The sequence below is a fragment of the Accipiter gentilis genome, chromosome 33, assembly GCF_929443795.1.
Source record: "Accipiter gentilis chromosome 33, bAccGen1.1, whole genome shotgun sequence".
Classification (NCBI taxonomy): domain Eukaryota; kingdom Metazoa; phylum Chordata; class Aves; order Accipitriformes; family Accipitridae; genus Astur; species Astur gentilis.
In genome coordinates this window covers 3,791,279-3,814,380 of record NC_064912.1, presented here as the reverse complement: position 1 = coordinate 3,814,380, position 23,102 = coordinate 3,791,279, and the positions used below count along the sequence as shown (strand labels likewise).

Here is a 23,102-nt window from a genome sequence, read left to right as displayed (position 1 = left end):
ATCCTTGACTCTTCTGAAGTCAGCCAGAAAATCAGAGAATGAGTTGACCATTCCTATGAAAGCCGCATCTCCCCCGAGTCCTATGAACATGGCAGGTATGCGAGAGCTGAGGAGGCAATCGGGCCTTCCAGGAACGAGTATAAAACCACCCTTCAGACTGAAGGGCTGAGCCTCCCCAAGAATTTCCGCTCTGCGCTAGGGTACGGTGGGCTGTTGGGTTACAACCGAGGCATGTTAATGTTTGTGATTTCAGGTTAAACTGATCCTAAATTACCATCTTACTTTCCCTTCACGGCACTGAGAAGCAAACCGCGGCCGCAGCCTGGTTCCACCACCACCGGCACCCCCACCCCCCTTTCCCCCAGGGCACTCGCCCACGGGTGCTCCTGGGGTTTTGAGCCCCCCCTCACCCCCGTCACCCTCCTGGGGCTCTCAGGGACCTCCTGGAATTTCGGGGTGCCGCGGGGACCCCAGGACCATCTCAGGCCTCTGGGCCATAAGAGCTCCCTGGGGTTACCCGAGGCCTTGGGGTGCTGACAGGAGTCCGGGACTTCCCCAGGATCACGGGCATCCCCAGACCCATCCCGGGAGCTCCCCAGGATTTGGGGGGGGGTGGTCCCCAGGTGGGTGCTGGAGCTCCCCCAGGCTCTGAGCACCCCGTAAGCCCCAGGCTTTGTCCCCGAGCACCCCAAGTCTCCCCGCTCCGCGGACAGCCCCGGGTCCCAGGTTCATCCCGGGGAGGGGGGGGGGGGGGCCAGGGCCGTCCCCAGACCGGCTGCCCCCACAGCCGCCCCGGGCCCGTCCCAGCGCCCCCCCACCCCGGGGGGGGGGGCGGTGGTTCCGCCGGGGGCGGGCCGGGGCGGGGCGGGGCGGCGGAAGCGGGCGGAGGCGGCGGCGGCGGCGGCGGCGGCGGCGATGGCGTTGGGGGGCGGGCGGCGGGCGGCGATGCCGGGATAACGCCGGGCGGCCATGGCGCGGGGAGCCGGCCCGCCGCTGCGGCTGCTGCTGCTCCTCCTGCTGCAGCTCCTGGCGCTCCCCGCCGGCCGCGGCAACCGCACCGGCCCCGGTGAGTCCCGGCCGGGGATGCGGGGGGGGGGGGGCTCGGAGGGGGTTTGGGGATGCTCCGGGAGGGGTGTTCGGGGGGCTGGGAGGAGGGTTGGGGATGCTCCGGGGGGGGCCAGGGTTGGGACAGAGGGGTACGTCTGGCTCCTTTGCCTGGCGGGGAGGGGGGGCTTCGCTGCCCGCCCCGGGGGCCGGCGGGATCCCGTGGGGCAGAGGCGCCGGTTACGTTAAAGTGAGCGGGGACTTGTCCGCCGCGCGGCCCCGGGAGCTGGTCTGAGTCCCGCAGCTCCTGCCACGGGTGGTTTTGAGGTGGTTTCGTGATTTCCCGAGTGATTTGGGTGCTCGGGGGCTCTGTGAACCGTCCCCGGGGAGCAGGGCTCGTGTCGGGCAGCGAGAGATCGGGCCCGGACCCGGAGGGGTTTGTGCTGTATCTGCGGTGGCGGTGGTTGTTTTGCTTGGTTTTGCTTTGTTTTCAGGTTACTTTACTTCCAGCGTAGGAAGGCAGCTGGGCGGGAGCAGGGGTTTTGGCAGAGCGGTGGGCTGCTCTTCGTGGTGGTGCTGGGGGTCTGGGGTCCCCGGGGACCGTGCCTCCCCCGCCGGAGGGTCAGCCGGCGGGTGCGGCGGTGGAAGGAAAGGTTTGGGGAGGTGAGGTTGTTTGCCTACTTCAGCCCGTCGTGGAGGTAAGCTTGTGCCAGCGGTGGCTGTCCGCTGTTGACAGTGGTTATCACTTCCTCATAGTCTGCAAAGCGTGGAGGCTGCTCCGGGGAACCGATGGGTAAGATAGCCTTTTTCCCCAGGCCCACCCTCCTCTGGCATCCTGTTAGCTGGGTTCCCAGCCCTGGAGAGCTACCCTGCGCTTGAGGTGTGGTGGTTGGTTTGTCTGGGCGCCATCCTGCCGGCTTGGGGAATGCCTCCGTAGGGTTAGATCTGAGTGCTGGTGAAGGTCAGCGCCTACCCAGAGGGTGAGGGGTCCTCCTTCTAGAACATTTATAGATGGATTTTTGACCTGGGCTACAGGAACAGGGTTTCTGTTAGCTTATAAATGGCCAAACAGCCTGCCACATAGCTATGTTTTTTCTTGAGTCAGATTGATCACCGTCTCTCTGTAGCTTCAGACAGCGTCTGCTTTGAAATGAGGGCTTCGTCCTTTTGACGGGAAGCCCTGACACCAGCAGTCAAGGTATCATTTCCTAAAACTACCATGAGATCATCTTTGGACAAACACATCCAGGCTATTGCAGGCGGCTCTTTACTCTGAAATTCAAATAACGTGTCTCCTCTGCATCTGTGATGCTACCGTGTTCTGTTCCTTGTCTTAAAAACACTTTTGGTTTTTGAAATCTGCTTAAGTGGAATCTACATGGGAGAGGATGGAAACAACATCCATTTGACAACTTCCTTGCTCAGTTTAAAGGATTGTTTAACATCGTGGGACAGCCGAGTGGGACTTTACAGGTGTTGCCGTGCGGGTGCAGAGCATACTGAAGAGAGACACACATACAGAGCACAGCAAATACTAAAGTACGCTCCCTTGATGCAAATGGGCTGCAGGAACACACGCCTCGCCTGCAGTGACCTGTCTTTCTGGCTTTTCTCTACCGATATTTGGGTTTAGCTGCCCATGGTATTTCCTTGTCAGCCCAGGCAGAGGGTGCCCTGGGAGTCAGCTTACCCCCTCTCTGGGTGCAGCTCTTGGGTGTCTAGCGCAGCGAAGCCTGCGAGCAGAGGCTTGGCCGGTTGTCACCACAAAAAGCTGTTTGTGAGTGGACTTTGGCCACGCCGATGTTTCGTCAGTACGGCCACAGCTGCTGCTAACCTGGTCGCAGGTAGTGCGTGGGCAGGGCAGGTCTGCCTGCCTGTCCTCAACCTGTTACTGTGCTTGAGCTCGCTCCCGATTGATCAGTCCTTAATAAATAGCACTGCCGATTGCTTGAGTTTTTAATTTTGCATCCTGCCTGCCCTCATCTCCCCAAAAAACCAAACAAATCATGCTTCAGCTTCATGAGAACGTGCTGGACGGGTGGTGACCGTGGCTGTTGGCCATGCAGAGCCTGACAGTTGGTGGCCTTGGAGCAGTTTGCATCAAGGCTTATCCCCATGCAGGTTGACTGATGGGACCTGTTGCGTTGAGCAGGACCAGGGCTCTCCTAGCTCTAATCACACTTTGTGTCCCTGTCTACCGTCATTCTGTGCCCAAACATCTCCATGGACTTCCAGAAACGAACATGCTGTGTGCATGCAGCGTGCAGCTGGGGATACAGACACTGCTGATTAAAAACTGCTCCCTTCTGTAGCTCCTGTGCGTGAAATGTAACTGGGCTTGTAGGGGATCACGGCCAGCTCTTGTCTGTAATAGCCCACGCGCTGCGCTGGTATTGCAGCCAAGGAGCGTTTGCTTGAAAAGCCCCTTTTGTGGTCTCTGCTCCTTGCTGGCCTAGAGAGCAGCATAACCCCGGCATGGACGCTGCAGCAGGACGGCTCTGCCCACGGGCTGTGGACTTCTTGCTGTCCTGCTCAAGGCTCACCCTTCCCCGTGACCTTGCCTGGCCCCATGCATTGAAGTGCTGCAAGTGCTGCTCCCTTGGCTGGACCCTGTGGGCGCATGGCTGGGGCAGCCCCTGCGGTGAGGCAAGGTGGCCACACTCTTTCTCCAAGAGCGAATCCTCCAGTTGGCTTGCATGGCTGGTATTTCTTGCTTTCCTGTTTCCTCCTTTCCCTCTTGGGTTTGCAAAGTGCCCGGAGGCTTTGGCTTGGTAATTTGCCAGGGAATTAAACCCATGATTACCATTCCTGTCTCTTTGCAGCGCCGTGGGTGCAGGCTGACGTGCGTCCTGCTTTCGGGCATATATCGTAGTTCCTGCTAGGATTAGGTTCCTCTTGGCATGAAGTATGTCCCAAGGCTCTGGTCCTGCCTGAGGACGGTTTTCCTCTTTCCTTGGCATCTTTCTTAAACTCAGTTGGGTCCTCTGTGTTTCCAACAAGACCCTGTGCAGTGCTGGAGGAAGCCAAGTTAAACTGCACTTGCTGCTTTATTCTTCAATATAAATGAGGAATCTGCGCCTGAAAGCTGCCACGGTTTCTCCCTACTCCAGGGAATTCTAGAGTAGGAAAGGAGCGTCTGGGAGAACCAGCAGAGATGTGAAGACGTCATCTTTTACACCCTTGCTGAGTTTTATGAACCTTGTTTTCGGGTGAGCGGCATGGCCTTGGCTCTGCTGTCTCCGTGCAGTTTTCCCCCTTTCCCCACCCTGGCAGGATGTTTCTTTTCCATCCTCAAGTTGCAGTCTGTCTGGTTTCTTGCTGACAATAACACTCGTATATAATTTTGCAGGTGAAATCATCATCAGGCTGGGGGTGACCTGTAGGCATAGCTGGGCAGAGGGATGGAAGGAGGGTCTAGCTAGTCCTGATGGCACTTTGACTAAATAGCTGTTGTCCTCTTGCATGCCCTTTCAGCCTACCCTAGGGCTGTTCTCGCTATCCCAGCAGCCTTTCATCCAGGTAGGAAAGTCTTTAAACCTTGGAAGGTACCTCTGAAGGCAGAGTTAGGTTTGCAGCATGTGAATTTTCACCTCGTTGCATGTCACAGGAAGGCAGTGTGTTGCACAGTACGTGTATCCTGAGCTGGGTAAGACTGATAGCGTCAGCCCGTGCGCTCAGCAGAGACAGACAAGGGCACAGCTCTTGCCTTTTAGCACCATAAGCTGCTGCTGGAGTCCAGAGCACCCCTGCGCTACCTGCACTGATTTGCTCTGCACCATTTGCCCCAGGGTTTGCTGCTGCTTACTCCATCACCTTTTCTTGTGCCATCAGCTTTTCCTCCTGATCTTTTCCTCCTCCTCAGTGTCTCCGGTGATCTGTCACCTTCAGAGCGCATCTCACAGAGCGTAGTTAAGGCATCTTTTAGAGCCCTCTGGCTCCAGGTGATGGTTTTGTAGCAGGGGTGTGGGCGGTTCTGGCTGGAGGAACAACGTGGATCACCACGTATCTAGTGGGACTGCGATGAGAAATCGGGGACTCAAAGGGCTCCTATCCAGCAACCTTAGAACTCCTGTGTGCTTCTGTGGGGGGTGTAGCCCTGCAGCCCGCCCCCAGCAGCCACGCCGGCAACTGCTGTGCTCTCTGCCTTTCAGACTCCCTGTATGTCTCCGAGTACTTCTCTCAGAGCGCACAGAAGCTGTCCTTCTACAGCTGGTATGGGAACGCTAAGCTCTTCCACTTCCATGTGCCAGAAGACACTGTGCTGCTTCGCTGGCTCCTGCAAGCGTCCCGGGGGAAAGGACCTGAGTGCACCAACATGGAGATCACAGTGTATGTATGTCCCTGTGCCAGTGCTTGCCCACGTGGGCTTTCTGCCCTTCTCTTGTCCTTGTTGCTCATGGCTGTGGCTGGTTGTTTGTAGGAGGCTGGGCATCTGTTCCCCAGTTGCAGCAGCCATAGTTTCTTAATCTGTGTTTAAACCTGTAGGAGCATTTTGCATTCACGTTACTGGTGGATCTGGGACTATCAGATGTGGCGTCTAAGAGACACTTTAGAGAAAGCCCTTCACGGTGAGGTTGGTGTTGCTGTTTGTGAGCAAAGGTGTTCCTGGATCTTTCTGTGCCTGGCAGGATCCTGCACGGGGTACAGTAGGATGTGGCAGGTCTACAAGGGGCTTGAGAGGACCCAAAGCTATTGGACACAGACAAATTCCCCAGTGCAGAGGTACTAGAGAGACTGGGGACACTTTGTGAGGGATGCAGCTGTGTGTGGAGCAGAGATAGAGGAATGCTGAGTCCTGCAGACAAAAGAGCATGAGAAGATTGCAAACTCAATGCCAGTGAAAGAAATGCTGCTTAAAGCAGTACTGGAGTTGTTGGAGGATTTGAGGTCAAAACCTTCTAAGACTTTGAGCCATATCTTGGGAGGGTACCAAGTTTCCTGGGCAAGTTGTGCCCATGGAAACACGTGGGTCTCTGGCACCCACTCCACAGAGGTCTCGGGAGTGACTGAAGCTGCTTGGCTTGTGCTTCCCTTGTCAATCCTGGGAAAAGACCGGTGCTCTTAGTTGCTCCAGAGCAGCCTGGCACAGATGATCTTCCTCCTTCCTGCTTCCCAGATGTCGTGGTTTAACCCGTCAGCAACTAAGCAGCACACAGCTGCTTGCTCACTTCCCCCCCACTCAGTGGAATGGGGGAGAGATTCGGAAGGAAAAAGGTAAAACTCATGGGTTGAGATAAGAACAGTTTAATAGAACAGAAAGGAAGAAAATGATAATCATCATAATAACAATAATAAAGTGACAATAGTAATAAAAGGATTGGAATATACAGAGCAAGTGATGCACACTGCAATTGCTCACCACTCGCTGATCGATGCCCAGTTAGTTTCCGAGCAGTGATCCACAGCCCAGCCAACTCCCCTCCAGTTTATATACTGGGCATGATGTCACATGGTATGGAATACCCCTTTGGCCAGTTTGGGTCAGCTGCCCTGGCTGTGTCCCCTTCCAACTCCTTGTGCCCCTCCAGCCTTCTTGCTGGCTGGGCATGAGAAGCTGAAAAATCCTTGACTTAGTATAAATACTGCTTAGCGACAACTGTAAGCATCGGCGTGTTATCAACATTCTTATCGTACTGAATCTAAAACATAACACTATACCAGCTACTAGAAAGAGAAATAACTCTGTCCCAGCTGGAACCAGGACACCAGATAGGTTTCAAGTAGTTTGGGGATGTGAGGGACAAGGCAACAGCAAAATGATACCCTAAGAAATTAAGACCAGCCCAGCTAAGCTCAAATGGGTTAATAACATACCCCCAGTCACGTTTGCTTGCTGGACCTGTTACATTCTGTTGCAGCACAGTCCAAAAGCAAGCAAATTAAATGCCAAATTGGCTGCCCAAATAAATGTCTCGCATGTTGCTTAGCTGCCTGCTTTTCTGCTACTTCAAACGTTGGAGTGCTTATCTGGAAAGCAGAAGTGCTGGTGTGCTGAAGTCAGTCACATGGACCTTCCTTTGTAAGCATCTTTTTAGTCTGTCTGCTCACCCTCCTTAAAAGAGGAAATAGGGAAGATGCAGATCTTTGCTAGAAAATGAAAGCTCTTTGTTGATGATTTAGCCTATATGGGGAATTTGCTGATGGTTATAAAAAAAAGAGTAGTCTTGCATCTGGGGCTTAACCTTAGTAAGTGTGGAAATTTGCTTTCAGGCTTGATGGAACCATGTAAATCCTTATCTTAATAAGCAGCCAAGTTAAACCAATCTCTAAATAAATCCCAGATAAGCTAATAGCAGCCAGTCCTCACCAGATGAAAATGATGGCTCTTGTGGTCCACTCGAAAATGTTGGGTTTTTTTTCCAGACTGCTCCCTCTCCGATCCCAGGCCAACCTGGGTGTCTACTGATGAGTTTGCATCCCAGTTTATCTTGCCAGTGTCTTTACACCCCTTGATTTATTCGCATTCTGGTTTCTCTCACAGGCACTTTCGCTTCGGAGCCCCTCCTGTAATTAATCCACTGGGCACTCATTTTCCTGCAAATGCAACTGTCCGTCCTTCCTATAACATAAGCATCACTCTGAGCAGCACTGTGCAAAACACCACCTTTGTGAACATCACCACCCCTGCTGCTGGAGACTGGTTCATCGCTGCCCATCTGCCTGAAGCTGCTGGCAGGATTGAAGTGAAGGTGAGGGTCCTGGTGAGGGTCTTCGCCACCGTACTCTGCCCAGTGTGTCTCGCCACAGCTGACCAGTGTGCTCTCCCCTCCTGCAGGGTTTCTCCACTCCATGCCCCTATATGTTCCAGGCAGATATGTTTGTGCTCAGACTCACTGAGATGCCTGTTCTGGAGCCTGGTGTTGCTATGCCACAAACCGTTGTCTCACCTGCTAAGCCACTGCATGTCAAGTAAGTGAGAACAGCAGATGGAAAGACCTGGGGCCGTGGGGGCGGGGGGGGAATTTCCCAAGGATGCTGCTTAGGAGAAGCCATGTGGGGCTGGAGCTGGGGGGTCTCCAAGCCTGTTTGCCAAGCTCTCTGCAGCAGTGGTAGGGTTTGTATAGGGAGCACATGAGCGCCCTTATCCAACTCTTCCCAGATGGTCTTAGAGGTTCAGCTGTAGGAATTTTAGTTCTTTGAGATGTTTCCCTTTGGAAGGATTTTCACAACTCCGACCAGGGTAATCTAGTTCTTGCCACAAAACCCTGGGGACTGTGGTGGGTCCTGGCTGGCTTGTGTTGAGAGCACAAGCTCTGCAAATTGCCCATCCCTCTTCCTGCAGGGTCTTCGTTCCCAAGCATGCCGCAGGGATGCAGTTTGAGCTGCGAAGCTGCGTGACAAGTGAGCAAAAAGCGTGCGCTGTGCGGGTAGTGCTGGGCTCCATCACGCTGCCCCAGTCCTTCCAGAGGATCATCACCTGCGTGGGAAATGTAAACTGCAGCCTGGCCCTGGATTCACCCCCCTGGGAGAAGTGGCTGCAAATCATGGTGGAGAGTCTTGGTGCTGCCAATGCCAGTGTGTCGGTGGAGATGCTGGCTTCCTTCACAGGTGGGCTTCCACTTCCTCTAGCCCTATGGGAAGGACCAGAGAGAACATTGCCTACTGTGTCTCTCTTGGGCCTTTGGGTGGCTGGCTGTAGTGGCCTGTGTTCCCCAGCATGCTGGTTGCCTGGGCATAACCTTGGGGCCTGAGACCTAGTTGTTGCTTCGGGATTGGAAGTGAAGGCTCCAGTGTTCGCCCATGGGGTGATACTCCCTGGAGCTGCCTGTTTTGGAAATGCCTGAAAAGTTCAGGGTCTCTGAAGCAATGATGTTTTCCAAAGGCTGTTTGGGAAGCAGTGGCTGGCTTAAAATCTGACGGGGAAGAGTAGTTTTGTGCAGATGTACCAGACTTTAATGATACGTTGACCATTGATTGACCATAAGCAGGCTACAGGCAGGAAACCATCTCAGAGGTTTACTTGGGGTAATGTCTTGGCTTGTAGTGAGGGGATGTCACCATTCAGGTGACACCTTGTGACTCAGGAGGTCACAAGGTCCTTGTGGCTGTGATAGGCATCTTTGCACCCTCTTATTGTGAGCCTGTGATCCCTTTTTGACTCTTGGAGTCTTGGAAGCTCACCAACTAGGTAAATCTTTTAAAGTTTTCTTCTAGTGGGGGTTCTGCCATCTGTTTCTCAAAGCAGAGCCTAATTCCACGTGCTTGAGGGCCTGGCACTGGTAGCTGAGGTGTTAGAGGGGAGCACTAGAGTCTCTGGGAGCAATGGACAGGCTCCAGCAGTGGGACTCCAAGTATGACATTCAGCTCCAGCTGCCGTGATGTGATGGCTCATGCCTGGAGCTGTATTGGCTTAGTTTCTGTCTTCTGCTCAGCCTTTTCTGCTCACGTCTGGGAAACTGGTAGAGACTTTTATGCAGTGTGTGGTTATGGGACAGCTAAGTGCTGTGCTCTGCCACTGGCCAGTGAATACTCCCTGGGCACACTGATGTGTTATGACGCTGTGTGTCATCACTTCTACTGTTCCCACTCCACTTCCCTGCAGCTCCTGGTTTCTTCCATCCACTGTACCAGTTTATGGCTTTCATCAGTGTTCCAACTTGTGGATGCTGATGCTAGAGTTCATGGAGCCTTTCAGGGGCTGTAGCCAATACTGCAGTGCCCGAACCAGCTGAAATACCCCCAGTTTGCGCTATCACTTGAAGGTCTGGAGCTGCCGAGGCCTTGCCTGGGTGAGGTGTTAGTCCTGGCTGTGCTGACTCCTCTTCTTTTTTTGCTTTACAGCTTGCAGACCGGGCAGTACCAGTTCATTCCTTAACTTCAGCAGCCTAAACCAGAGCCAAGCTGGTCCCAGACCAGGTAGCACAGGAGCACCAGGGAGCTCCGCTCTGCCTACAGGAGAGGCTTCACGCAATGTGTCCGACCAGAGGAGCTTCTGTCTGCAGTACCAGCCTGTCGTTCGTGAAGACCTGGATGTGGTGTCTGTGCGCTACAGGCTCTTGAATGGTCCCAGTGTGCCTGTGCACTCCATCTCCCCGACCCTCCTCCTCCTCAACCTAAACACTGGCATGGACAGCGGGGGTTCCCTCGTGGTCAATCTCCTGCTTAACAAGGTGCGGAGGCTGATTGATGGGATTGTCTTCTCTTTGCAGGGTTTTGCCCCTGCTCCTGGGCTGGTTTATCAGCAAACTCCAGGGGTTGTAGGTACTGGTGGGACTATTTCCCTTTCTATTTTGTCGTTACAAAACACTCTGAGCCTGTTCTAGCCAATTCCAGTGTGTCCCATCTGCCAACTCTAATTCAAATGCTACAGCTTGCTGGCATGTGGTGGCAGTGATGCAGAGGAGATGGAATGGAAAGCAGCTGCAATGCCATCTCCTCCAGGTGGGAGCCTGGTGCCTTGCCACCAGGAGATGAGACTGAGCAGGGAAACCCAGGGATGTTCCTGCCCAAGTTGCTGACTCCCAGACTCCTTCAGTGACACCCTGAAATCAGCCTCCTGAAATTCTGACAATGAATCTTCTCACAAGGGCTGGTTATTGCCTTCCCGAGGGTTGGAGCAGGGCTCAGTCCTGACATCCTGCTGCCTCTGACTTCTGCCACTCTGTGCTCACACTGAAGCGATGGGCTCGTGTGAGTGTCCCAGCTGGGTGGCAGTTCCCCCCGCACAGTCCCCCCGGGAGGCTCTCTTGCCTTTCAGCCAGCATGCAGTGCGGTGCAGTGCAGAGCAAGGTAAACATGGGTTTGCCCAGAAAGAGCTGGTGAATTGATGGGTGGTCTTGTTCTGCAGGATTTATTGTCACCTGCTGCTCCTGTGTACTGTGGGCAGTTTGGGAGATGAATTGTGCAGGGGGGCAGCATCAGGGTGGTCTGATGTGGGACACTGCTCTGTTTGCACAGACGTCCGTGAGCCTGGCCAATGCCACCGTGGTAGCGTGTGTGAGTGCAGCTTCGCCGGTGCTGTCCTTCAATGCCACACAGAACTGCAGCACAGGTACGAGAGACACTGGCACCCGCTGCCAGCTCAGCTACACCATCTCAGGGCTTTGCTTTTAGACCTCATGAGCTGTAAACTCACTCAGGGCTTTGTGGGGTGTCCCAGGGAAGCTGATTTTGGCACAAGCCCTCCTGAGATCTTTGTGCTGGCATATGCTCTGGGGTTCTGGGATGCAGATGCTACTCTGCACCAAAGGAAGGCCTGGTTACCAGCTGGCATTCTTCCAGCCTCGTTGGCAGGAGGTTTGGGGACGGTCAAGGCCTTGCTGGTGTGCAGAGAAGCTGAGCTCTGCATTGGAGGATTAGCCAAGCAAACAGGCCGTTCCAGGTGCCTTGAGGAGCAAGAGTCCTCTCCGGATGGCTCCCTGGAGCCTCCTGAGGACAGGAGCAAGGAGCCACAGGAGTATCTGATTCCCGTGTAACTGGTGTCAGCCTGGGATTGCTGCAGACCCTTCTCCCCTAGTCTTGGCCCATCACAGCACCCTCTTTTCTTTCAGCTTTTTTCCAGGGCTATCCTCTGAGCATGAGCACATCCTCTGCAGAAGCAATGCTGATTGTCCTGTACCCGCAGACGGATGACTGGTTCCTCTCCCTGCAGCTCATCTGCCCAAAGGGCCAGGGGTGAGTCTGGCGTGTCATCCTGCCTTGGGGCTGCTTCAGAGCACTCTGCCTCTGCGTCCTGCTGCCCTTGGCTAGCATAAGCAAAACCAAACCCCTGTCCTCACCGCCGTGCCATGGGCTCATCTCACATGGTAGGGGCGAAGCGACAGCTGTGGAGGGGGAAGGAGGTGGGTGGCAGTGACGACTTGCTCTCTTGTGAGCACCCAAGCAGCTTGGCTGGTGCCAAGCGGGCATGTCTCATGCAGACTGTGGGTGGCAGAGCCTGCCTGGCTGAGCTTCCTCTTCCCCAGATGGATTTTGCGGTGATAAATTGGTAAATGAAAATGCTGCTGTTATTCCTTTGGGGGTCTCTGACATGCCTGGCAGCTGTGCCCATACTCCTGTGGTTTGCATTTCTGGTGGTTCCTTGCATAAGGGGCCGAGCACACGCTGTAAAACAGTGCTGGCGATGCTGGTCCTGGGTACCAGCGTCTGGGGAGAGCTGACACCTGCCTGCGTGTTGGTTTGGCAGTCTGAGTGGAGAGGGAGGCCGCTCTGCTTCTAGCTCTTAGGAGGGTTGGAGCAGATCCCAAAACAGTGGGGAGCTTGCATGCATGAGCATGGCCTGACCCTCTGGAGCAGATTGTTCCCTGGGCACAAGGCTGCCCTGAAGGACTGGGGTACCAATGCGACCTGCTCTACTTGTAGTGAATGTAATGCCGCAGAAGCCAAAGTGACCGTCTTCGCATACCTCACCCCCTGCTTCAATGACTGTGGGCCATATGGACAATGCAGCCTCCTGAGAAGACACGGCTACCTCTATGCTGGCTGCAGCTGTAAGGCTGGTGAGTGCATTCTCCTAGGAAGCTTTGCTGTCCTGCCCAAGGGGAGGCCACATTTTTCAGCAGTGGTATTTGTGTAAGGGAGCCTGGGGTCTGCTGCAGCTGCCAGGAGCAGCCTGGGGTTGTAGCACCTACCCAAAGAGTCCTCAGCACCTGTGGTGGCCTCTTTGGGAGCTCCCTGACTTCCCCGAGGGGTGCCAGGTTCTGGGAAGCACAGAGCAACCCAGGGAAAATGGGGAATCAGGCTGAGGACAGCTTTCTGCTGAATGGTAGTTTTGCTTCCAGCTTGGAGTCCCCCCGTCCCCACCCCAGGGCTTGGAGAGGTGCTTCTGAGCATCCCCAGAGAGATCAGGGTGTCGGCAGGGCTGCCTGAAAATGCCTACGTCAGAGCCTGTGCCTTCCAGGGCCGTTTGTTATGTAGGGTCTTGGTATAGGACGCAACAAAGCCAGGCTGCAGTCCCTGCCTGTGCTTTGCCACAGTGCTCTGTCTCCTGCCAGGAGCCAGCATGCAGGCCAGCCCTTAGACTCAGAGGTGCCCCTGGAGGAGGAACATCTGTGTCAGCTGCTAATTATCTTAATGGGATGAGAAGACTGGGCGGGAGTCAGTGGTGTAGGGAAGATGATAGCTCTGCTGTGCTTGGGGGTGTGTGTGTGTACCTGTTCTCAGCAGAAGGGCAAGGCAAAATGTGGTTCACTGCTGCTTTGGGCCTGAGCCAGGACGTCCCTGCTGTCTGCTGCAGCGCTGATGATGGGCGAGGAGCGAGATGGAGAACAGCATCCTAATTTCCCCGAGGGGTGCCAGGTTCTGGGAAGCACAGAGCACCCAAGGGAACTGGGGAAATCAGGCTGAGGACAGCTTCTGCTGAATCACTAGGAGCAAAATGCCCTATCTGCATATTCGTGACCCAGAAATAAACTGGAGAGAGCAGCCTCCCTGGGCCCTGCCTGGCAGGGAGCCGGCAGAAGCGGCAGAGCTGCTGGCTTGGTTTCTAGTGGCACTGTAGTGGGATGGATGCTACTTTTAACTCTGCCTGTTGACCATGGAGTGTCTGCACATACACCAGCTGCCCTGTGACTGACCTCCTTTCCCCAAAAAGAGGGCATGAGCATCCTAATCATGAATTAAAATAATTTAAATTAAAAAAATAAACAAAAAAAAAACCCAAAGAAAAAAAACCAACAGGTTTGTGTTTATAAAAGACTGTCTCAGCTCTGTCCTTGGTATCCAGGCAGCAGGCTGAGAATTGTCCCCTGTTGTCAAGCCTGGAGCATGCACTGTCCTCTAGGAAATTTTCACTCCCACTGTCCTGTGCAGACCTGGATGTCACCCTGGGGTGAGGCAGCAGGTTTGGTCACCCTGGAGGAGTTGAAGGAAGATCAAATCACACCTTGCACTGCCCACAGGGCTTACAGGGACCCTGGAGCTGGGCTCTTCTGGGGGAGCATAGGGAAAGGGCAAAAGACCACAGACACAGGTTGCAGCAAGGAAACTTCCAGCTAAGTCGAAGACAACAAATTTTCCCCCATCAGAGTTGTTCATCTTTGCACAGTATCCAGGTCTTCATCCTTGGAGATCTTCAAAACTCAGTTGGGTAAGGCCCAGAGCAACCTGGCCTGGCTTTGCAGTCTGCCCTGCTGTGACAGGTGGTAGGACAGGAGCCCAATGGCTTCCTCAGTGCTGTGGGTCATTCTCCACCCTGGTTCCTGGGATCCGTAGGGATCTTGCTTCACATGATGGTGTAAGCTGGGTGCACCTGAGCCTTGAATGCTTGATGTACCACCAGCAAGTAGCATGTGCGTTGAGTTACTGTAGGGATGAAAAGTACCAGCTTGGACAGACGCATACTGTATGTAGGATGGCCTCTGCTACACGGAAACAACCTGGGGAATGCCATCAGAGCAGATATGGGGCCCTTCTGGGGTTCCTCAAGACTTTCCACAGCAGAGCATGTGATGAGTAACGAGACTATCCTGAGAACAGGAGTGCAAGCAGCTGATGGAGCAAGGGAGAGGAGGCTCAGGGATAGTCTGGTGGTGTGATTGCTTCTTCTGAAGTGTCCCAGGCTCTTGCTGGGTGCTGTGGGAGGACAAGGTAGAACATGTGAGATCCACACAAGCCTCTCTGCTCTGCAGGTTGGGCCGGGTGGAGCTGCACGGATGATACCAAGGCCCAGTCTGTTGGTGTGCAGAACCTGGCCACCCTCCTGCTCACCCTGAGCAACCTCATGTTCCTGCCAGCAATAGCGGTTGCTGTTTATCGCTACTACCTGGTGGAGGCCTCCGTCTACACCTACACCATGTTCTTCTCCACGGTAGGGATTGCCTTTTGTCGAGTCCCCTGCCAGCTCCCCCTGAGCATCAGGGATGCTGCATCAGACTGAAGTCCTTGGTGGACCGGTCCATCCTGGAGCTCCACCAGGAGCTTCTAGGATGATTGGACAAGCACCTCCATGGACACATCCTGCCCCTCCAGACCTTGGCAGGAATGTTATTTTCACTGGGCTCTTCCACCCACACTGCGGGTGCTTGTGTTTAGGGGTGGGACCCTAGGGAGCTTGGATGGGGTTTGGAGCATTGCACACTTGAAGGGTGCTGTTCTAGGAGCTATCGGCTGCTGTTGGGAAGGTGCGGATTGATGGCTGCTCTCATCTGCTTTCTGTAATGCCATGGTGGTTTAGTGGAGCTTCCTGGAGGCACTGCCAGGAGGGGTCCTGGCTGCCATGGGCTGAGCCTTCTCCTGCCTCTCCCTCCCAGAAAGCGGTGTGCTGCTGCTGGATTCATGCTAGCCTTTGCTTTTGTCCCCACCTCTAGTTCTACCACGCGTGTGACCAGCCAGGCGTTGCGGTGATGTGCATCATGGACTACGATACACTACAGTACTGTGACTTTTTGGGCTCCGTGGTGTCCATCTGGGTGACGATCCTGTGCATGTCCAGGGTGAAGAAGATCCTGAAATACGTGAGTGTCGGGTAACTCTGTGCAGCAGGGCCAGACCTGAGCCAGCTGAACCGCAGGTAGCCGTGCTGAGCCCTCTCACGGCTCTATTTTAATGACACAGCCCAGCCTGGTGGCAAAGCCTGTTTGTCACCCAGTACCACCCTGATTTTTAAACCAGTGGCTTGTTTTGCCCCAGAAGTTTGCATCATGAACCTGTGTACTTGTAGGGACTGGGCCTGAAGGGACTGAGATTTGTGGGAAAGGTTTGTGGGTCCTCTGGTTTCTCCTCGTGAAGGTGCAGCTCCTGAGTCCTGCACGCACACAGGGCTGGGTGGCGGGGAGGTGAGGTCCTTCCTGCCTCTGGCATGGCTGGCTGTGCTCTAGCAGCAGATGAGCTACTGACCATAGTGGTGATGTCTCATTCCCAGGTCCTTTTCATCTTGGGGACCCTGTTAATTGCCATGTCCCTGCAGCTGGACCGCAGAGGGGTGTGGAACATGATGGGTCCCTGCCTCTTTGCCCTCGTCATCATGATTGCAGCATGGGTAAGTAAGGGCAGCCAGGCAGGACCTGCTGCCCTTAGCTCCCCTCTGGAGAATGATGGTGGCAGAGCAGACACCAGGCTCCAGCCCATCCATCAGGCATGGCTTGATCTCCTTGAAACACCCAGGGGGAGAGGGAGCAGGGCAAGGGATTCACCTTCCACCTCTCCAGTAGCTGAGAAATCTGTTGGTTACAGGTCTCAGCACAGTGCAGCTGCTGCAGCTCCAGTTGAGCGCACACCCATGGCTGCAGTGTTGTCCCAGAATGGTCAGCTGTTGCCCGTGCCCTGGGCAGAAGCTATAGCATCTGTGCTGGGCTTTGGTGCCTCAGCTGGATAGGGGCTTTTGCACACAAGAGATGGCCCCAAGAACAGGGGAGGCTGAATTTCTCAGGGGCAGCAGGCATACCCTCCTGCTGTCAGGTTGGCAGATGCTCATGCGTCAGGCAGCACTGCCTGTTTCCCCCCTGCCTAAGCTTCTGCTTGGCTGCGTAACCCTTCTGTGCTCTGACACCTCCAGGTTTACCATGGAGTGAAGCGCAGACACTGCTACCCCTCCTCGTGGAAGCGCTGGGTTTTCTACCTCCTCCCAGGGATCACCTTGGCTTTCATCGCCATCTCAGTATATGCATTCATGGAAACCAATGAGAACTATTACTACACCCACAGCACCTGGCACGTGCTGGTGGCTTGCAGCGTTGCTTTCCTGCTTCCTCCTCGGGACAAGCATAAGAAGCCCTGGGCCTGGTCACAGAAGCTCACTTGTCGCTATCAGATCTGCCAGAACGACCGTGAGGAGCTCTATGCTGTGACCTGAACTGCTTGGCTCCCAGTCACAGAGGTGGAGGAGGGCTGGTGAGGTTGCTCTTCGACTGGGCTGCTGCTCTCTCACGCATCAGCGACCCTCTTACGTGCTCATTCACTGGAGGGTGCGGTATGGACTGGGTTTAAAGATGGAGATGGTGGACTTGTCTTGTGAAGGCAAGTTTGAGGCCACCTCTGCTTTTCTGCTGGGATGGGGTGGGCTCTTTGGGGTTCTAGATCAAGGAAGAGCCTGTCCCCCACCTCCCCATGGCCCTGGGGGAAATCGCCAACCCTTCTTCCCCTCCTGCTGTGTCCATGAGGCTTGGGCTTAGCCCACGCTGACCTGGACCCACGGCTTTGGCTGCTGGGTTCTTCTCTGCACCCCCTGTCCTAGCAGAGGACTGTAGAACAGGGATTTCCCCTGCCATCCTGCAATCAGCATTTGAACCCAAGAGAAGAACGGGTTTCTTCTGATCTGGGGGGCAAATGCTGCCGCGTGCCCTTGGTGCTGATGGGGAGGGAGGGAGCTGATCTCGGTGTGTGCCGGGCCCTTGGCCGCTGTCTCCACAGGGGTCTGGAGCCTCTCTCCCCATGAAACAGGCGGTGCTGCTCTTACCTAGTCCTGATTCTGAGGGGGGAGGAACAAGGCCGGGACTTGGTCCCTGGATTCAGGATCAGAATTGGCAGGAATGTGAAAAAACCCCATGCAGGGACATGCAAGAGGCATCAACAGCATCTCACCCAGAGCTGTGAAACCTGCAGCGGTGCAGGGTTTAGTCTAAGTTTAACTTTAGCCCTCTTAGCTCATCTAGAAGGAGCCAGACTGCTGCACTGTCCTCTTCCTCTCTTGATGTTCAGGTATTCGGTGTCTTCCTCCCTTCTGTGGGTTTGGCATGTGCGCAGCTCTGCCTGGGGGAGCGTAGGTGGTCCAGGATGGTGACTGAGCTGTGCACCCCCTGCTCCTCCAGCCTGCTGTGCCTCGGAGGCTGGATTTGCTGCGGAGTCACGGCTGATCTGAGGCTACTGGCGGTGTCCCAGCCCAGCCAGGAGCATCGCCATGGGCTCCCCAGGTGGCTACGGTCTCCTTTGCAGCATCTGTCTCACCTTAGCCTTACTCTAGGGCGTGCAGGCATCAGAAAGCAAGGGCAGAAATTTGGCAACCAGGAAAGTTGGTTTTGCCCATCCTTATTCTATAGATAAGGGCTCAAATACATCGTTCCTTGCTGGTTTATTCCAGCTGTGGTCGGTCTGGTGTGTGCTGCTGGGAGCCCCTCCTCACGTGGCTTTGAGGAGGAAAGAGCTATTAATGAAGGATTTGCCTCGGGGTTATTTCTTTGCTTTGGAGAGCGCCCAGCCTTCTGCTCAGCTCTGCACTTTATCCCTCTGCCTCCCCTTCCTCTGCAAACTCTGACTTTTTAAGCGGACGCAGGACGAGCGAAGGGCACTCGCCTGCACCCAGCGGTGTCGTCCCCGCCATCGCCCACGTCCCTCGCCTTTCCTTTTGCTGCTGCCCTCCACGACAGCACGGCGGGAGCGGGGGGGAACGTGGGGCCCTCAGGGTTTCCTCCAACTTTTATCGCTTTTAGGCACTTTTTCCCCCCTCCTCCCCATCTCAGTTTGCACAGCGGCGTCGCAGCCCCGGCGCTGAGGCAGGCGACCGCCGCTCCTTCACAGCCGTGCCGTCCCTGCCAGGCTGCCCGTCTGGCCCGGGTGCTGCCGGTTACCAGAAAAAGCAATAATTCCTCGTCCGGCCTTTTCCTTCGGGGCTTCTACGCCTCGAAGCAGAAGCTTTGGGGTGAGAGATCCTGCTAAGGTGATTGTTTATTTTGTGTTTGATCGTTGAAATTCTGCTTTTGTGTGTCCACCCCTACCCCATGCCCGCCCCCCCCCCCCCCCCCCGCCGCGACTGTTGGCCCTGGCACGAGGTTGTGTTAGGTGCTGAGGCAGGGTTGCTAATGATTTTGGGTAAAATCTGAGTGAATCCTTGTGTTGGGGAAAAAAAGGTGGTTGTTTTTTTTGTTTTCTGTTTTGTTTTTTTTTTTTTCCTTTGCTGTTAATACCTGTGATTATTTTATACGGTAAATTTTAAAGCTTACAGTTTTATAATTTAATAAAGGTAATGGTATTTGAGGGCAAACAGGCAGCGCCTGGAGTCGATCCCGATGGGCTCAGGGCCGCAGCGGCAGCTGCCGGGCGGGCGCCGGCCGCGGGCGAAACGCGGGCGCGGCGCGGCCCCTGCCGGCCGCCGTCGTCTCCTGTGCGGCCCGTCCGCGCCAGCCAATGAGAGGCGGCTCCGTACCCGCTTCCGGCCGCGTTGAGCGCTGGGAGCGGAAGCGGGCTGTGGCGGCGGCGGTAGGTGGGCGATGCCGCTGCACCGGTACGCGCCGCGGCTCTGGCCCGCCCTGCGGCTGCGGGAGGGGATCTGTGCGCGGCTGCCGGAGCACTACCTGGCGGCGTTGCAGGACGACACGCCGCCCACGCCCGTGCACTGGCGGCCGCTGGGCGTGCGCTACCGACGGAACCCGCGTACCGGCGAGCGGGAGCGCGTGCAGGACGTGCCGGTGCCGGTGTACCTGCCGCCCGCTGCCCACGAGGGGCTCTGGGGCGGCGAGGGCTGGATCAGCGGCTTCCGGTATGCACGAAACGACAAGGTGAGCTCTCCGGCCGTTCCTTACCCCAGGCCGGTGTTACTGGGCCGGCGGTGCCCTGCGGGAGGGGGCGGGTGACCAGGGCCTGCTGGCAGCGGCCTCCGCCTTCCCGCTGCGGCACGGGGCTACGTCTTGGGCGGCCCACCCGGCCCCTGGCGAAGCCTCAGCCCGCTGGGGCAGGCAGCGGCAGCAGCACCCCCCGGGGAGGGCAGCGTCCCCGGCCCTGACCGCCGGTCTCTGCCCAGCTCTCCACCAGGCTGCCCAAGACGTGGAAGCCGCAGCTCTTCGACCGGCAGTTTTACAGCGAGATCCTGGACGCCACAATGACCATCACCGTCACCATGCGGACGCTGGACCTCATCGACGAGGCCTACGGCTTTGACTTCTACATCCTCAAGGTGAGGCCCTGCACCCGGCAGGGCTGGCGGGACTCGCTGTGCAGCAGCCTCGGCGCGGCAGGTCTGCGCCCACGCTGCACTCCCTCAGGGGCTTGCAGCTAACCGCTGCTGTTAATGTATTAGTGCAGGTCTAAAGCCTCCAGCCTTTTTCATACCCCCTTGATTGGAGCCCTTGGTATTAAAGATCAGAACGGTGATCAAATTAGCTCCAGAACAAATTCAAGGGATCTTTCCCCTTTCGTGACACATGTCCTGAGAGGCTCTACAGCGTGTGGGTAAACCGCCAGTGTCGTCTATATGCTGATAGACTTGCATGTTCTCTAGCAGATGGTCTCTTGGTGCAATTTAACATCAGACTTTATTTCTCCAGACTCCAAAAGCCGATATGTGCTCGAAGCTCGGGATGGATTTGAAGCGAACGATGTTGCTGCGACTAGCACGGCGGGATCCTAAACTGCATCCCGATGATCCAGCCAGAAGAGAGGCGATCTACAATAAGTACCAGGTGGGTGCCTGACCTGCAGTTCCTGCTCTGGTGTCTGCTGTGATATTTGCTTGTCGTCCAGACTGATAATGCCATAATTACCCTGTCACAGCACAAACCGGTGTTAATGCTTCTGCGTCTAGGGTTAAGGGTATGGGCAACAAAGATCTAGACATTGTTTGTCAGGTTTTTCTTGTTTCTCTGTGGGCTGCTAATTTCTGTACTGGTGGTTTTTGAAGACAAAAGCCTGTATTTTTGCTGTGATTGAGGTCCATGAGGGTTTGCAATAAGTACTGGTAGGAGCTGGCACTGCCAACAGCAGTGAGAATTTGTACTGACGCTGTAGCAAGGAGCCGAGACTGCCTGTATGCAGCTTGGTTTTGTGCAGCTGGTGATGGTTGTCAGCATAGACACACTACCAGCATCCAGAGTTGTGCTGAGAAACAGCTGCAGAACTACACAAAGGAGAAGCACAGCAGTGGACACGACTGATGAGAGAAGGCAGGACCCTTGCTAAGAGAAAAGGGGAGAAGGGAAGTGGACTTTAGTTGCCAGAAATGAGGGAGTAGTGTTTTAAGATTTGTCCATAGCAGTGTTCCTACTGGATTGCATTATTGTGTGAGTTGGGCATAGAGAGGATTTGCATCTTAGTCACCTTGAAAGACTGTACCACCCGCTCCTTCTTTTATCACAGGAATTTGTGATCCCAGAAGAGGAAGCTGAATGGGTTGGCTTGAGTTTAGAAGAAGCAATAGAAAAACAGAGGCTCCTAGAAAAAAAGGTGAGTTCATGAGGCAATGCTTAGCACTGAGGTGTCATAGCTGTATCAGGCTGCACGTCCAGCTGATCTGAGCAGCCTGAGCACACCTGAGCAATGGAAGTGGAAACTCCTGAGCAGCCATATGAACCTGGTTAAATTTGGGTGCCCAAAACCTGGAGCTGGGTTAAAATGCATTGTAAACCAGTTACCCTGATCAGGGGAGGGATCCTTAGAGGGATGGCTCGTAACTTATGCCCTGTTGCACCAACATCTTTGTCTTTGGTTGCCATCTGCCATATTTCTTGTGCTTTGAGACCCATGGATACAAGCTCAGGGCCTACTCAGTTTGTGACCCTGTATCACTACAGCTCACTTGTTAGAAGCAATACATAGAGGAGGGTGCACCAGAGAGCTGCTGGGGCAAAAGGGCTTCCTGCGGTCTCTTGGCAACGTTTCCCCCAGACCTGTTGGCTCCTGTTGTGGCTGCAGCAGGAACCGAATGTCAGGAGCACTGACTGCATGAGGCAGTGCTGGGCCCTGAATCTTGTGAGGCTCCAGCTTCTTCAAGGGGTATGTTCACTCAACGTGCTTCAGTACTGCTCTGATTGAGGGCAATGTGAGGAGGAAGGGAAGCACTTTTAGAAGGAAAGGGATTCCTGAGAGCTGCTGATGCAGGCAGAACTGGAAAAGCTGATGCATGTCCCACATAGGTGCCTGTTGTCTTTGAGGCAAGGCTAAAGAGCTGAGCAGCAGCTGTGTCTTGAGGAACAGCATAGCAGGTTGCCTTGTTCAGCCACTGAAAAAAACCCCAGTCACATCTTCCTCTGGTTTTAACTGTTAGCACTTGTGCAGCACTGGCTCCCTGAGCTCTCCATTAGACTTCACCCCTTGCTGTTGCTCAGGTTCACTCCTTTTAAGTGTTTTATCTCCTGCATTGTTTCAGGACCCTGTCCCACTCTTTAAGGTGTATGCTGAAGAGCTTGTCAACCAACTGAAAGAACAGGCACTGCAGAAGCAGTAGGAGAGAAACCTTTGTGGAAGAGGCCACATGAAGAGCGTGCCCAGGAACATGTTGCAGTTGTTGAAGTCTAATGACAGCCTAAATTCAGTGAGGAACTATTTCTGTGGGCTGAGGAAAGAATTTCTGTCCTGTGGCCTCTGAAAGTGTTCTTGTAAGACTGACTTCACGTGATTCTTCTGCCTGTACAAGTAGTTGGCTGCTGTTCAAAGCTTGATCACAATACAAAATGAAATATGCATTTGGGGAATATTAGTAAACTTTTCTCTGATACTGACTGCTCATTCGTGTATTACAGTGGAGACTGCCAGACGCAGTGGCGGTGTAACTTAGATCAATCCCCAGCCTTCTGCATCAGAGACGATTGTGCCCCAAAAGCATGACCCCAAACCCCTGCGCCAAGCAGTGCCTGCCAGCAGGTGGGGCTGAACTCCCCAGCCACAGTTGCTGGCCGTGCAGCTCGCTCTAACCCCTGGGATTCCAGTGCTGTTTCTGTTTTAAGTTAGTGACTTTTAAATATCTTATTTTGTAAAAAAGGTAGCTGAAGTGGGTGTTCAAACCTTTGCTCCTGTCCGGCAACAAGGGACTAAAAAGCACTTAGCATAATTACATGCTAGTGAAAGGCACTGTGTATCCACTGATGCCATCTGTAAGCTTCATGGTTGTGCAGTGGGTTTCTGGCTGGAGAAAAAAACAGCCTCTCCTCCCTTTCTCTTTAGCTCTGAGGTGAGGGACAAGCACAGAGCTTGCAAGATGGACCTCGTGTGAGCCATATCTCTGGATTGTCGCTTGCCCTCAGAAGAGACTTCACCTTAACCATGCCTTGGGATGACACATGCTTGCCCTTTCTATCTAGCACATAAGGGCAAGCGTATGGTCTCGGTTTCTGAGCCACAGGACCCATGATGAGAGAGAAACCAGGCTTGTAGAGCAGCGTGTGGCTGGTCTGCTCTGCACTGGAATGGAGTAGGACTGCAGGGGAGCAGAAATTCCTAGTGCCTTAAAATCTGCCTTAAAGATTTGGGGGAGAGGT

At 54.7% G+C, this 23,102-nt stretch overlaps 2 protein-coding genes across 2 annotated transcripts; both read left to right on the top strand.

Annotated features, from left to right (window-relative positions):
* Window positions 1-903: 903 nt before the first annotated feature.
* Window positions 904-18,835, top strand: PGAP6 (post-GPI attachment to proteins 6). The gene is made up of 13 exons (XM_049835384.1): window positions 904-1,066; window positions 5,196-5,373; window positions 7,526-7,733; window positions 7,820-7,953; window positions 8,327-8,592; window positions 9,826-10,154; window positions 10,942-11,035; window positions 11,535-11,658; window positions 12,346-12,482; window positions 14,613-14,791; window positions 15,291-15,437; window positions 15,845-15,961; window positions 16,478-18,835. The coding sequence occupies exons 1-13, from the start codon at window positions 970-972 to the stop codon at window positions 16,772-16,774; spliced, it is 2,307 nt and encodes a 768-aa protein (XP_049691341.1). The 5' UTR covers window positions 904-969; the 3' UTR covers window positions 16,775-18,835.
* Window positions 18,836-19,007: 172 nt separating this feature from the next.
* Window positions 19,008-22,342, top strand: MRPL28 (mitochondrial ribosomal protein L28). Its single transcript, XM_049835385.1, has 5 exons — window positions 19,008-19,412; window positions 19,655-19,807; window positions 20,178-20,312; window positions 20,986-21,072; window positions 21,995-22,342. The coding sequence occupies exons 1-5, from the start codon at window positions 19,125-19,127 to the stop codon at window positions 22,070-22,072; spliced, it is 741 nt and encodes a 246-aa protein (XP_049691342.1). The 5' UTR covers window positions 19,008-19,124; the 3' UTR covers window positions 22,073-22,342.
* The last annotated feature ends 760 nt before the right edge of the window (window positions 22,343-23,102 follow it).

Excerpts from the sequence above, each read along its gene's own strand:
- PGAP6 (XM_049835384.1), top strand. The coding sequence starts at position 970 with ATGGCGCGGGGAGCCGGCCCGCCGCTGCGGCTGCTGCTGCTCCTCCTG. Across the intron at positions 7,954-8,326 it reads GCTAAGCCACTGCATGTCAA|GGTCTTCGTTCCCAAGCATG; the intron begins GTAAGTGAGAAC and ends CTCTTCCTGCAG. Across the intron at positions 15,438-15,844 it reads TGAAGAAGATCCTGAAATAC|GTCCTTTTCATCTTGGGGAC; the intron begins GTGAGTGTCGGG and ends TCTCATTCCCAG.
- MRPL28 (XM_049835385.1), top strand. The coding sequence starts at position 19,125 with ATGCCGCTGCACCGGTACGCGCCGCGGCTCTGGCCCGCCCTGCGGCTG. Across the intron at positions 20,313-20,985 it reads CGATCTACAATAAGTACCAG|GAATTTGTGATCCCAGAAGA; the intron begins GTGGGTGCCTGA and ends CTTTTATCACAG. Across the intron at positions 21,073-21,994 it reads AGAGGCTCCTAGAAAAAAAG|GACCCTGTCCCACTCTTTAA; the intron begins GTGAGTTCATGA and ends GCATTGTTTCAG.